General features: G+C 39.0%; 1 protein-coding gene across 1 annotated transcript in view; it reads left to right on the forward strand.

The window, feature by feature from the left end:
• Positions 1-15236, forward strand: part of CD109 (CD109 molecule) — a 77997-nt gene that overhangs the window by 30271 nt on the left and 32490 nt on the right. The window contains exons 7-18 of the mRNA XM_075087095.1: positions 635-719; positions 2917-3013; positions 4086-4221; positions 5104-5213; positions 6931-7170; positions 7519-7620; positions 7715-7777; positions 10041-10217; positions 13039-13191; positions 13935-14009; positions 14429-14489; positions 15025-15160. Coding sequence (XP_074943196.1) covers positions 635-719; positions 2917-3013; positions 4086-4221; positions 5104-5213; positions 6931-7170; positions 7519-7620; positions 7715-7777; positions 10041-10217; positions 13039-13191; positions 13935-14009; positions 14429-14489; positions 15025-15160 — 1435 coding nt within the window. The remainder of the gene's footprint in view (positions 1-634; positions 720-2916; positions 3014-4085; positions 4222-5103; positions 5214-6930; positions 7171-7518; positions 7621-7714; positions 7778-10040; positions 10218-13038; positions 13192-13934; positions 14010-14428; positions 14490-15024; positions 15161-15236) is intronic.

Below are 15236 nucleotides of genomic sequence, written 5' to 3' on the forward strand. Positions count from 1 at the left end.
ATAGTTGACTCTCCACTAATTTAGACTCACTTCCCTTGGCTAGCACGAACCTTTTGAATACTCCTAGAAAGTCTAATTTCCAAATCTCTTACTTCTCTGAAACTGACTCTGTGTCCTGGGAAAAACATAAACAGGCTGCCCTGTTTACCTTTGGCAGTTGTAATGACCCACTACTGTAGTGTCTGGATGTCGTGCAGTCTTTAAAATACTTATCTTAAGCCTATGCAATGTGGTTATTGTCCCTGTTTTTCCAGAATCATGCAGGCAATGTGTTCATCCCAGCATATCTCTATAATGTCTGATTGTGAAGCTTGCTGAATAAGCTAAACATTTTATATTTCAGTCTTACAACTTGTGTGCAAGCTGCTCTTATGATGCTTGTTCTTCTTTCATCCTTTCTACAAAAAGTCTTAGGCTGGGGCATGCATAGGGTTGGGTTAAAAATATATCTTACCTTATGTTCCTTCAAAAACTCTATTAGTCTTTATCATGTTACATGTTCTACTGTTATTACTTAAAAAAAGCATTACTTTTTAATTTTTAAACAAAATTTTTAATATTTAAAGTTACTTAAAATGCCATAAGATATTATTTCTTGTATGAATTTAGTGCTTTCTGTAAATTTTTCTTTTAGTTTTACCAAAATTTGATGTTATGATAACAACACCATTATACTACTCTTTGAGAGAGGAAGATGTAACTGGTGTTGTCACTGCAAAGTAAGTAAATCATTGATACCATTGTCACCCTCACTCTTAGGAAAATTATTGTGGGTGTCTAAGCATCAAAGTGAAAACTTGTATTTAGAATGCTAAAAAAATGCCTTCTAGTCAAAATTAGTTGGCTAGCATCCATTTCTAGTTACTGGATTTTCTTGTAACAATGTTAGATAGATCTTCAGACTTCTAGTTAGTTTATTTGGTCTGGTAAAGGTATTTCTAGACTATAGCCAAGACATCTTTAGCCACCTTATTCAGAAAATTTCTTGAGTCTTTTGCTTAGAATATATATTTTGAGGCATTTTTTTGTTTTTATGGTGCTCTCCAACTTATCATGTCCGGGTCTGTAGGTAGAGTAACTATATTTTATTAGACCACTTGGAAAATTAGGCAAACTTCTATTCATGTCCTTCGTGATCCAATTTATCCACATTGTGGATTTGAAGTATAGGCTTCTCCTCCCTATCAAAATACCTATACCTGTAAATGGTGAAGAATGAAAAGCTCTTGAGAAGTTCAGAAGGGACTTCACTGTAGATTATCATATAAATAATATTTTTCAGCTGAACAAATACTGTGCATTAATCCCAAATAGAAATTAATTTTATTTTGGGAAGATGAGAGCCAGATAGAGCTACATGATAGATCCATTCCAGAAGACCTGAATTAAAAAGGTCTTGTGTGGGTTATTTAATGCCATAAAATACTTACCTTCTAAACAAGCACTCCATTTATAAGTGAAATGCAGAAATGATTGTTTAACAAGCTGTTTAAATTAAATGTTTGGACTTTTGAGAAAAAGCTTCCTTTCTGAGAGGCAATGCCACCTGATATTATAAAACATCTGGGTTCCTCATAAGGGACAATTTTAAAAAAAATGTTCCTCAATTTTTTTCCGCGTTCTGCTGTGCTTTTCGAATTAATTTTGTGCCAGTGTGAATTTGGTTTCCTAAGTTGTTTTGGTCTTCCACAGGGTACTTGGCTCTTTCATTAGGTATACTCATAAGGTATTTGAAAGTGTACCTGTCTGCTGTAATAAATCCAGACTTGGGTGACAGTGAATTGTCTGAGATTGAATCCCAGCAGTGCCCAAGTTTTACTGATACGTCATAATTATTTGTAGGGAAAGACTTTATTCCTGGTGACTGTTTTTATAGTCATAATGCCTCTATATTGAAGAGTTTATATGTCCCTTACACTTGTAATGTCATAAAACCCTTTTCCTTTCTCATGTCTGGAGTATTCTGAGATGAAGTTAAGTACAGGGATGCTGCCCAGTAACAGTATCATTTCAAGGTTAATGGCAGCTTATCACTGTGATTAGGTCTGCTTGGGAAGACTGAGTTCAGGTACAAGACAGCATTGTCAGAGTTCTTCCTGTAACTATGCTAATTGATTATTCTTTCCCTCTGCTTTTCAGCTTTGATATTTCTTATGTGGCTGCCAATCAAATCCATAATGATTTAAAGTACTTAAAGTTATCACATCTGAATGTATTACTACTCATGGGCTAGAATGATTTTGCCTTCCCACCCCTACCCTATCTCTGTCTGAATCTGATAATGCCATGGTTTCTTTTATGTATATCTTGGAAACATTTATACAAAATTTTTATTTTATTACTGCTCACTGACTGCAGGTTGCTAATGGCATTCTAAGAAGTGGATATGTTACAATTTTCAGATTTGCCACAGCTGCAGATTATGTTTGCTGTGTAAAAATGCCATGATTTCTTTGGACTGGGGATACTAAATAATTTGAGTACAAATACCTTGAGATCTCTCATTTTGTCTTAGCAGTGTTTGGGAAGCAAAACACTTGTACTTCGCACGTCACATTTTAACTCTATTGCATATTATTTATGATGCTACGTTGGTGTTCTATTCAATAACTTGCTTCCAGCTTACCTTAATAAAGTTAATTTTCCTACATTATACAGCCAACAATAATAGTAATAGTTTATAGAGCTCATGTGCAGGAAAAAGCAACACTGTGTATCTTTTCCAGGTTTTAGACTTCTGACTTTAGCGTCTATAAACTGGTCTCAGTATTGAAAACTTCATGTTTCAAAGTACAAACGTGTTCCAGCCATGCCTGAGGCCAGGGAAAAATATTTTAGTAGAATCTTTTGCCTTGAGAGCTCTTCAGGAGCCCAAGCCCTGGAGGTGGTGCATTGTTTGACTTTGACATGTTTCAGGTACACGTATGGAAAGCCTGTGAAGGGAACTGTAACTGTCACTTGCCTTTCTGTCTCTTACTGGACAAACAAGAAAAATATAACGACAACAATGGAGGTGAGTCTGCTGTTAGCAGTTTTTAGCATTGTAGACTTTAAGCCTGTGTCTCCTTTTGTAGGCTAAATATGCCTGGGACTGTTCTCGAGTGCTGAGTTCAGCTGGTATGGTCTATGGAGTGACTTGCATGGATAGTGTTAAACTCTCTTTGATTTCCGGACTAAAGTGTCTACATTCAGACTGCTTGTTGGGAGTGGTACTTGGCTGCTGTGGTCCCTTGAATTGTGCGTGGCAGTTACTTTGGAGAGTGCTAGCTGGCCAGGTCGAGAAACTTTCCTGGAGCTGCAGTGGTGGTGTTGGGGATGGACGACCCATGCCCAGGAATGCTCCCTGCCCCGTGTGTGCCCCTGCACACTCAGCCCTGTGTTAAAGTCCATAGGAGATCACCGCAGTTGTCTAGGTGGGGTTCTAGCATGGTAGAGACCAAAGCATTTTGCCTGCTAATTGCTTAGTAATTACATTGGAGTTACCGTACTAGTTGTAACCTGGCGCATGAAATTTAAGAAGGCATGCAGTTTTGATCTGAAGACTTAGAAGTCACAATAGATTCATGGCATCCTTTTGCATTTTACTTTTGAGCTGTGGACTATGTTTAAAACAGGTTCTGTTTCTGCTAAATGGTGTCTGTGGTTTTCTGTTGACTGACTTCAGCAGCTGGCTGACTTCAGTGCCTTCAGCAGCACTTAGCCTACAGAAACCCTGAGCTCAGGGATGTCGGATAGGGTATACCCCCCTCCTCAGGCAGGGACCTGTTAATTGTATTTTTCAGTAAAGCATAGGCACCACTGCTCTGGCCATTTAGAAGTCGATAATTCTAGATATTAGTAAAAAACCCAACAACTGTCTCCATAATCCATTGTTGACTTTAAAAAGCAATGAACTTCTACTAGATTTAATAAAAATGGTTACTGAAAACAAAAAATAAAGGTCAGCATTCATAATTTTCTGGTGTTGACACTCCAGAACTTGTGTGTGGGGAGAGCTACAGGACTTAACCAGAAATAAGCTGTTGTAGATGGAAAGGTGTCCTTGGCTTTGCTGGCTCAAAAATATTTTTTTTTCTACATTGTAGATAAATGGATCTGTGAATGTAACCTGTAACAAGCTTATGTTGCAAAACTTGAATGCTGATCAGTTGTGGCACCAAGGTGACAGTGATTACACAGAGCCAATAGAAATTATTGCGGTGGTCACCGAGTCGCTCACAGGTATGTGGCTGTGTGATGTCTTCTGAGAGAGATCCAAAGAGTAGGTGCTGGAAGGGCTCACCGCTACGTGACAGGGCTTGGAGCGCTAGAAAAGCATCATGTGCTAATGGCAGTATGAACCATCTATGCGCAAATATATTATCTGAAAAAATATATTATCTGAATTGTTGCTTGCCTAGATATTAAATAGCTTAATGGGCTGTTAACTCAGTTGAATACAGTTCTATGATAAATGATTTGTTAAATAACCAGGAAATATATTCAGATGGGGGCTTAAAGTCAATGACTGATCACTTTTGATGAGAACAGGCATAAAGAATTGTTAGCATTAGCCTGAGACTTACAAACTTACGTTTAATCATAAACTTACCTTACCTGTTTGTTCATAAGCCACATCAATAGAAAGAGTTCTCTGGCCCCTTGTTGTCCACTGTCTGCCCTCTTCTAGACCAACTGATTTGCAAACTGAGCCTTTTTGTGAGTTCATGTTCCATTGCACCTTGCAGATTAGAAGAGAGCCATTTGTACAAAATTTCTGCCTGTCCCAGAAACTAGGTTTCATTACAGACCTCCTGTAGAAACCCCGGCAACCTGAAGTTGACAGATTTGGGATTCTTAAGTTCCTTCCTTGTGTCATTCTGACATAGTCTGGGTGGAGTGGAGCACTACGTGGTATGGCTTATTTGGCATTGTGAAAGACAGTACCAGTATGCATACCACCTTTTTACTGATCCTTAGGTGGAAGGATGAAGAGCAATAGGAGTGGAAATGGTGAAAAATATGATAGAATTATTTAAAAATCTTGGACAGTAAATAGTATTGCTGCTAAAGGAATATGTATATTAAAAGCATATTGTCTAAACACATAAAATTATTCAACAGGAATCTCCCAAAATTCAAGTACCATCATATTTCCAAAGCAAAGTGACTATTTTATTGAATTTATGGACTACTCTAGAGTTATAAAACCTTCTCTGAACTTCATAGCTACTGTAAGTTCTTTTGTATTATTATGAACTGTGCATGAACAAATGTGACTTCTGTATTTTTGCTTAGATGCCAAATTTTGCCTCGGATTTTTACGTGTAATTTACAGATTTGTTTTAAAATTATCTCTTTTTCATGATACATGTTGGCAAATACTAAACCTAGAGGTGTTTGCTCTAGAAAAGGATAAAGTGGCATGGAATGCTGTAGTGTTGGCAGGATATATTTGAGTATATGCTGTCAGCATTCTTACAGAACAGAAATCTTTTCAGTTTCTAGCTGATTGTTTTCCATTAGGTGACTGTGCTTTAAAACAATAGAGTAATTATTGAGTCCCAACCCTCCTAATAATATTTGTTTATGGAAGTGTGTGTGTGTGTGTATATAGATGCATGCAGATATATACTTTATATAATGCATATATATATAAGTAAGCAGCTGTTAAAAAAAATCAGTAAAACTTATCAAACCACATTGCTCTCAAGTGAAAGTGTCTTTTCTGCCTTCTGTTCTTTCTCATACCAGCTGCAGTCCTGTCATAGAAGTATTTCATGTTCTTCATGCTGTCTGTAGTCTACATTCAGTATTTCTAAATTTAGCAGAGGTTGCATTTTGCATAACTGCATTTTGCTTGAAAAGGACAATTGACTTCACAAGTTTTGAGCCTTTACTGTGCAAAAATCAGACCTAAATACTAATAAAATAGGCTGAATATACACTTTCAGAGTAGACTGGCAGAAGCCATATCTTTGTGCTAGCCTGATCATTTGGGTCTTTGGTGTTTGTCCTTTTCATTTTCCTTGTCAGCATCCTGGTTTGATTCCAGCTTTGATCTGCTTCTTTTTCCTCTTCCAAAGATGAGTTGAGTGAGAGGTAGCTGAGGCATTTGGCAATGCTTGCAGCTGGCAGAAAAGAAGGTATCAGTTATGGTCCCAGAGGAGTGTGAAGGAACAACTGCTGCTGTTACTAATAAGTGGAGATCTGAATATGCTGTACAGAGAGAAGATAGGAAAATAATGGTGGAGGAGGAGAGGTAATGGAGTGACAGACCCCTGGACTGCAGAAGAAAAGGGAGATATTAGTTCACTGCTTTTAAATGTAGAAGTTGGATTTTTGGAGTGTGTGATGCAGAAGGAGAATGGGTTTACTATGGATGAGAATCTGCTTGAACGTGGGAATAAAGGTTGATGTAGGTTGTAGTGCTGATTGACGGATGCTGGAGTGAAGAAGTTACAGACTGCCAGTTTTGGGCCTGTTTTAAGTCTTGTCTTCAGTTCATTTGATGAATCCATAAAGACATCTGACTTGGCACCATCTCTGCTCATCTGACACATTTTCCTGCACATGAGGTAATGTTATGTTGTCCTTTGTGGTGGTGGTGATAGAATTAAATATTCAGGCTGTAGGTAGGATATGTATAATTTGAGTGAGAGACAAGCATTTTCAACAAGAGTAATTGGGAGAGCTGACAGGCAGGTCACCTTTCAGTTCTGATTTACTTTTGCTCTTTCTTTACTCCCTGGACTTACGAATAATTTTGTTCGCGGCTGACTTGCCTACCTGCAGTGCTCACAGGGGTTTTAAAATAAAGTTAGTGATGTATAAGAAATCTCAGGATGCCCTTGTTTTTTGATGTGATGTGAGTGCAATTGTTACATGTCACGAGTTGTGCATTTTAGCTTTACTCTGTTTGATGGGTGGTGTTGTTCTTTTTGTTTTTAGCTAAAGGTGACACGTTCTGATAGCAACCAGCTGACAGCTGAAGAGAGGCAGAATCTTGTCACGGTCACTGCGCAACAGTCAGACCTGCTTTTTCACCACTCTTCACTTTCTCACCTTGAGAATGAGGCAACGGAGGAGAGAAATCTGACAGTCCATGTCCTGAATTACACAGTCCCAGAAAATGGAATAATTGATATTGAGTTTCCAATCCTGTCTGATACAAAAACTCTGAGAGTTCAGGTATTGCTTTGTAATATGTTGCTCTGGAGCAGTGACACACCAAATTGAGCAGGCTGCGATCAATGATATGCAGTTCCTGCCACCTGCAACAGCTGATATTTAACCTACTGTTACTTTCCCTACCTCATATTCATGTTAGAGCTGGAAAGAAAGTGACAGATCCTGTCTAAATGTGATCTAATAATTGCACCAAGATAGCAAGGTTAAAAACCGAAACAGATAACCAAAGCAAGCAGTAAAGTGGTCCTGTGACATTAAGGCTACCATGCTCTTGTAAACTACCATAAATGTGAACATCACACAGATTTCACTGTTTTGCCAAGACTTTTGTTTTGCATTGTCTCTCAGGCAGAGTTCATCAGCAGTAGGACTGACATAGGCGTTTATGATGTGTTCAGCTCCCCAAGCCAGACCTATCTCCAGATTAAAACAAAGAGCCAGGATATAAAGGTACAGTCTGAGACAAAACTTGCCAAGGTAAGAACCGTTCCAGTTACTCATCATGTTTCCATACTCATCTGTATGAATCATATGCTTTTCCTAGGCTGGGAAGCCTTTTGAGCTGAGCATTGCAAGCAACAAGCCAGTGAGAGAATTCCACTATCTGGTAAGTTACTGGTTTTACGTATGGGGCCAATCCAAGATGACTTTTAAAACTTAAGAAGTACTCCGGTGAGTGGAATGGGATTCAACATTAGAGAGATTCAGCGTTTTTTATTGTGCTTTGTGAAGGAGGTGGCCCAAAAACTTCCTTTGCATTAGGATGGTCCTTTTTGTAAGAGAGCTCCATTTTCCTACGTAGCAGAAATGCCCCTGGCACTCTAAGGAGGTGCTCTCTAAGAGAAGCGCATCTCTGATTTGGCTGTTGGGTTATCTTTGCTTGCAGATGTGTGAGACAAGGTGCAAGTGGAGAGCAATACTGCCTCTGACTCTGCAGAGCACCTGTGACGGGACAAGGGGCAAGGATGTCCCAGGAGCAGCCCAAGCTGCTGCTTGTCAGCAGGTCACAGAATCATAGCATTGTAGCATTATTAAGGTTGGAAAAGACCTCTAGGATCATCAAGTCCAGCTGTCATCCCAACACTACCATGCCTCCTAAACCATGCAGTGATGTGACATGTCTACACTTTTTTTTTTTAACACCTCCAGGGATGGTGACTCCCATCTCTCTGGGCAGCCTGTTCCAATGCCTGACCACTCTTGCAGTAAAGATATTTTTCCTAATATCCAATCTAAACCTTCCCTGATGCAGCTTGAGGCCATACCTTCTTGACCGATCACTAGTAACCTGGGAGAAGAGACCAACACCCACCTCGCTACAAACTGCTTTTGGGTAGTTGTCGAGAGCAATAAGGTCCCCCCTCAGCCTCCTCTTCTCCAGACTAAACACCCCCAGTTCTCTCCGCTGCTCCTCACAAGGCTCATTCTCCAGATCCTTCACCAGCTTCGTTGCCTTTCTCTGGACACACTCCAGCAACTCAATGTCCTTCTTGTACTGAGGAGCCCAAAACTGAAAACAGTATTCAAGGTGTGGACTCACCAGTGCCAAGTGTGGGGGGACAATCACTGCCCTACTCCTGCTGGCCACACTACTCCTGGTACAAGTCAGGATGCTGTTGGCTTTCTTGGCCACCTGGGCACACTGCTGGCTCATGTTGAGCCAGCTGTCAACCAACACCCCCAGGTCCTTCTCCACTGGGCAGCTTTGCAGCCACTCTTCCCCAAGCCTGTAGTGTTGGATGGGGTTGTTAAGGTCCTGCACTAAGGATCTGCAGATGCAGGTGGAAGCAGGGGGCTGGTGGAGCCTGAACACAGGTTCAGGACTATCAGGGCTAAGCGGCACAGTGTGAGGAGGAGACCTGCCTGCTGAGGAAACAGATGGTCCAGTGGGCAGGGTGGCATTGTTAATAAGGGAACTTTGTAGGAAGCATTTTAAAATAAATGGCTTGGGTAATGGCTTGTTTAATGGCTTGGATGCTGTATTGTATCTTACTGCATCTGGATTGAAGGATTTATGATACATACCATAATGAGTCTCCCATCCTGTCCTTAACACAGTCTTGTGCACAGTCTGATCATGATGTGTGATCTAGTGATCATGATCTAGTGCACATAATGACCATGATAACTATAGTTCTTTTTCTTTCAGAGACTTTATATTGTCCTTATTTCCTTATTCAGTTAACTATTAAAGTGTGGGCATTAATGTGTATTTTCTAAAATAGAAACCATTTCTAGAAGATTTAAAAAAAATCAGGTCCATGCAGTCAGAGGCAGGGAACTGCCCTTCATGGCTTCGTCTTCATTAGAAGTGGTATGGTCCGATAGGAACAGATTTAGAGTGAAAAAGTTGATGTTGTGAGCCTGAACTCCAGGTATTTGGAGGTATCTTCAGACAAACTCTAATCTGATTTGGTAAAATGAATGCCTGTTTTTAACTGGAACATGTTAGTGGGCCCCAGTTCACACTGTCCATGGTACAAACCAAAGTGTGGGAAGTAGGGGTGTTTGCAAAATTTGCTTTTAAAATTGTATTCCTGATCCAAACTTAAATGCTATTATAGATGACCCACATGACCCAGCACATTACTGTTGTATTTTTATGTTCTCGTAGCATATGTTGTGCTGTGCACTCATTGTAGTACTTTTCTTGTCCATAGTGATACAGGAATTAAAGCATGGAAAAATTCTATCTCTAATATTTAAATGTTACATTACCCACCTGTCCCATACCCAGCCTCATAGAACTAGGCAGCCACTTAGTAAAAAAAAAATAAAAATCAGCACACTTATATATCTCTTCTTTTAACAGCTATTTGTAGAAGGAATTGCAGAGCTTATACACAGTGTGTTTAATTTTTCCCTTTCAGGTGTTATCTAAGGAACAAATTATGGCTTTTGGCACAAAGGCTGCAAAAACATTCACTTTAACAGCAGAAAATTCCTGGGCTCCTTTGGCATCTATACTTGTGTTCTACGTTGATGAGCTTGGAGTGGTTGTAAATGATGCTCTCACTGTCCCCATTCAGCCTGTTTTGGATGATAAGGTAACGATACTGAACTTGAGTCTGAGACCATGTTTTTGTCTGTCTGTTGTGTGGTAAACAGTATTTTAGATCATAGGACTGTAAATGTAAAAATTTCCTCACTGAGGATCTAATCTGAGGTTTGTGTAAGTTCTTGGAAAGACTTTTGGTAATACCAGTGCAGTTAGGGTCCAGCAGTTGCGTATCTGAAAGAAATTTCTACTAGCCCTATATTTTCCACATAAACAGACACACAGCGTCTCCTTTTGTTTTTAATAGTTTGGCCAGAGCAATCTGTGGCTCAGTAATTGACCAATGTAGTGGAAAGGTACTCAGAAGTGCTCTAAGTGTGGAACTGTAAATGTTTATGAAGACCTTGTTCTAGCCAGGCAGTGTTCACATTGTGTATGGTATGTCATCAGTGAACAACCAGTGTTTGTGTTTCATGTGACTTCAACTCAAAAAACCTTGAAGAGGAGTGGGAAAACTACTATTGCAGCAATGAATTGATTTTTCCAGCCTACTTACCAAGATGAGATTTGGTCCTTTGTGCAAATAAAAGCCTCACTGTGACTTTTTACAGGTGAGACCACCCAAAGACTCTTGACGGGTTCAAATCCACCCTCCCCTATGGGAACTTTAACACTTAGAACCACACATCAGTAGGGAGGCTGTTTGTCTTACTCCTACGAGTAATTTCCCCATTTGCTTCATGATTTATCCAAGCTCACGATATGAGTGGTGGTGTCACAGGATAAGTAAGTGGAGAGGCAGAATGGTGAGAGAGCTGCAGGCACATGTTTGTTGATTATGGTTATTATGTACCCGTGTCTGAAGAAGCAAAGTAAATAGAAAACAAGTAAGATAGTTGAAATTTGGGGGTTTTAGGATAGATATAGGAAGATATTTCTAATAAGGAAGGCATAACAGTTTGGTTCAGTCTTCTGGAAACAAATTGAAATGTTTCCACTGATTGCAGTGTCCACAAATAAGATTGCATTGTATTTTGTAGCAATGAGGTAAGGCCTGACCTTGAAGATACCAGTTAGCTTAAATGTAGTTTATGGATGCAAGACATGATCCTAGTGTATATACAGAGAAGATGAAAAATTGAGATGATAAATTATGAGAATTTAATATCAACCTTACTGTATTTGCTATATTTCATTGGATAGTGAAATAAAGGAAGGAAAGAACTGATCTCAAAGGCTTCAAAATTTCAAGCTATTTCCATTTCGCCATTTCAACGCTAGCCACTGAAATGTATTCAGTACTGTGGAAAGCTACTTCTCCTGTGATTTGTAGCCTTGCCAAACTTTTAATTTCTGTGAATGAGTTGGCAAATATACAGAGCTGCAGTGCCACAGTGTACTCAGAAGGAAACTATTTTTCTGTGTGAATCAGCCTGATGCCCATTTACAGTGAAGCACGTGGTACTAATCCCATTTATACTGGCAGCATTAGTGAGTTTGCTGTTGCTCTCTGATTTTCATCCTGAATGTACTTGAAAGATGCCATTACACAGATTTATCAGAGAAAGGGTGTGATGGGGCTGTAGATTCAGACATCTAAATATATGTATTTACATGTAGGGTCGGGATTCAGTTGCTTAAGCACAGATATTTAGTGTCCTCCAAGAGGCCACAGGGTGTTCAAGATGTCATCATGGGATGGGTGGATGTTTCAGAGGTCCTATGGGAGACCTGTCCCTCTCTGGAATGGGAGCTGAGGGTTGGACAGCATGTTGTGGGACATCTCAAGGGGTTCCAGGTGCCTTCAGGTGACTGAGTCTCGTCTCTGTATGTGAGTTATGTGTCTAAACTCAGTTTACGGAGAACCAGTTGCCCCAGAAGAGCGTGATTGTAAGTTACACTTTCTGGACTCCAGTGACTGTTCCAGAAGGGTAAGTTATGTGTCCTGTCTGGCAGCACAACTGGACATGTCTTGGATATCTTTGAATGCTTCAAATTGCACTAAATGTCAGTGTTTATGTAGCTGAATCCCACCCACAGCCAGTGGAGCGTGACTGTACTGTTTTCTTCACCGCCACTTGAATTCATGCTTTGTGGTGAGCCAAACGGCTATCTAGTCTCCACTATTTGTTTTGACTCTGTATGTGATGGGAGCTTAAACACTGAACTGAAATGTGGACAGCTAAATGTAGGTAACTTAATTGTACCACAACACTTGGTAGTAGTGGTGTTTTCATGAGGGAAAAGGGTAATATTTTTCATTTTAAACAGAAATTCTGCATTGTCATCTGATGCAGTGGAGACGGGATGCATTAGAAATTCCTTACAGCAGATGACCCTTCCTCTCTTCAGTACCCCAGGAAAGACATCCTGATGCTGTATTAGCCTATTTATTTCCTTCCCCCTTACCCATGCACCTGTTACATATATGCCCTTTCTGTATTGATCTCACTGTGGAACACGTAGTTGTAATTTTTGAAGGCTAAGTGTTTTCCCCAAATAATCTTTCCCTAAATACATTACATGCTGTGTTGTGCATTGATAAACAACAAATGCATTTCTTTTAATGCTGTCAGCTGTAGAAACTGGTGTATCCTTGTAGCTCAAGAGGTGGCTGTTCATATACTAAAAGCTGGTTGAAACAACAATGGATCCTGATGCTGAATTCCCACCAGTCCAAGGAACTGATGAGCTAGCAGAGCAACAGAGCAAAATGAATGCCATAGTATTTTCCTAAAGGTCCCAGGAAAAGTAAATCCAGAATCTTAATTATAGCCGATTCAGCTGGGAAGATGCTTCCTCAGAGTTCTTAGTGGCTGTAAATATCACAGTATCATTTAAAGCAGTGCTGTTTTTTACTTTTTTTCTAGATTAAAATCTCTTGGAGCAAAGATAAGGTCAAGCCATCTGAGAAAGTCTCCCTTAAAATCAGTACAACAGAACCAGAATCAGTAATTGGACTTGCAGTTGTTGATAAAAGTGCAAAGCTTCTAGGAGAAAGTAGTGACATAACACAAGATTCTGTAAGTAAATGTGAAAAAGGTTTTCATTATTGTGTGTGTGAAAGTTGTATGTTTATGGAAATGTTACAGAGTATATGCTGAATGAGTAATATTCTTTGGGCAGGGTTTCTAGTCCTTAATTATGCAAATGTTTTTTACTTCTGAAGTAGTTTATCAACAGGAGTGGAGAAGACTGTAAGGCTTACAAGGTAATAGGCCCAGCGTTTCTAATTCCAATTACAATTTATTGTTGTTCCATTTGATAAACTGCTCAGTCAACAATTGGCAATTTCTTCTTTCAGGAGAGACAAAAAAGTCAGAAAAACTCCCTGATGATTTGTGCTTTGTGCTCTTTAAAATTAGCAATATAAAATAAATTTATTTTTTGAAGAGCAGAATAAATTATTACTCTTTTTGAATTCCCTTTACTTGCAGAAGCTTTAGTACATCAACAGTTTGAAAGAGCTGATAATATACCTCATTTCTAAAGTGCTCAAATGACATAGCATAAGTGCCATAGAATATCAGTGGGCTGTAGGCCCCTCTTTTAGGCTTATACGGTCTTGGTCACTCTTCCATTAATCATGAAACCATTGCAACCTAATCGCCTTCATCCTGTCATGGATTCTTTTCTCTTTCACATGAGAGCTAAGTGAGCCGCTGCTTGAGGTACAGGTCTATGAAAAAGTATCTACAACAGTGAAAGATTTGAAAAATGTGAGTTTGCATACACTCTTTGGATGATTTTGGTTTTCTTGTCTTAGGTCTTCCATGAGCTCAATTTGTACAGCACAATGCAGTATTTCCCCCTGGTCAGAGGTTCTTTTGGTGTCTTTCAGGTACTATTTTTTTTTTTTTTAATTCCAAGCTGGGGTTTTTTACTGCTTAGTGATTTGCACTTTTTAAAGTTTGGGACTGTAGACAATGTACTGTTTTCATGGCTTATATGGGTTCTGAATTATTAAATGTCTCAATATGTAAATATTCTGAATGCAAAGAAATATGTTTACACTTTCATAAATATGGATTGCTTTATTCTTGATATTGTCTTTGAAAAGTTTTCAGTCATTAAGGCAACACTCAGATTCAGATGATCTCAGTTTTGTTGGTTCCTGTATATTACTTGCTTTAGTTCTATGATTGCTTTATTATGATGACTTTATTTTCTCAAAAAGAAAGAAAAGAAAAAGAAAATAGATAAGCACTCTTAATATCCTGAATGTCCTGTATTGAGATATACTGTATAAATTTTATCCAGAAATGCAGCCTTTGGGTATCAACTGATGCAGTTCTTGAGGAGGATAAGGAACATTTTCTTTGTAAGTAATAAAAATAAATGTAGCCAAATCTAATTTACTGAGTGGGGAAGGAGGTCCATGGGTTAGGGCCACTATTATGTCTTCTTACTGTACTACATAGAGGCTACATCCAGCCTTGCAAACCATTAGCATTTCCAAGGTTCAAGACGTACAAAATGCATATGACTAGAATTTTTAAAAATTCATTTTTGCTGCTGTCCTGAGTGACACTACTCCTTAAAGGTGTGACTGTGAATGGAGTTTTATTTGCATTGATATATGTTGCAGTGGTTTGTCATGTGTAGTCATATTACACCAGTTCCATAAACGCTGCAGAGAGGCTGTGTAGAAATTTAAGTTTGTGTGAAACTTTTTTTATTCTTAAAAATAAGCAAGGAAAAAAAAAAATAGTTCCTAATGTCATGGAGTAGTGTTACCATATGTAACAAAGCTATAGTTTATATTCCAAACACTGTATTCATTTGACTTGTCTTAACTGTATTAATTTTATTTTTCTTAAATAATTGTAGGTAGGACAATATTTTTTATCTTGTAGATGGTGGAATGATACCCATAGAAGATGGTTTCGGTGATGATATGCCAGTATCTAGAAATGCACCTCCTGATTTCAGCAATCTCTACGTGAGGACACATTTTCCAGAGACTTGGCTTTGGATCGACACTAAGACTAGGTATAAGATAGCAGCAAATGGAAACTGATTTACACTTGTTATTTTGTAGGTTTTAGTAGCATTCTGCACTGGTGCT

This window comes from Phalacrocorax aristotelis, chromosome 3 (genome assembly GCF_949628215.1).
Source record: "Phalacrocorax aristotelis chromosome 3, bGulAri2.1, whole genome shotgun sequence".
NCBI lineage: Eukaryota > Metazoa > Chordata > Aves > Suliformes > Phalacrocoracidae > Phalacrocorax > Phalacrocorax aristotelis.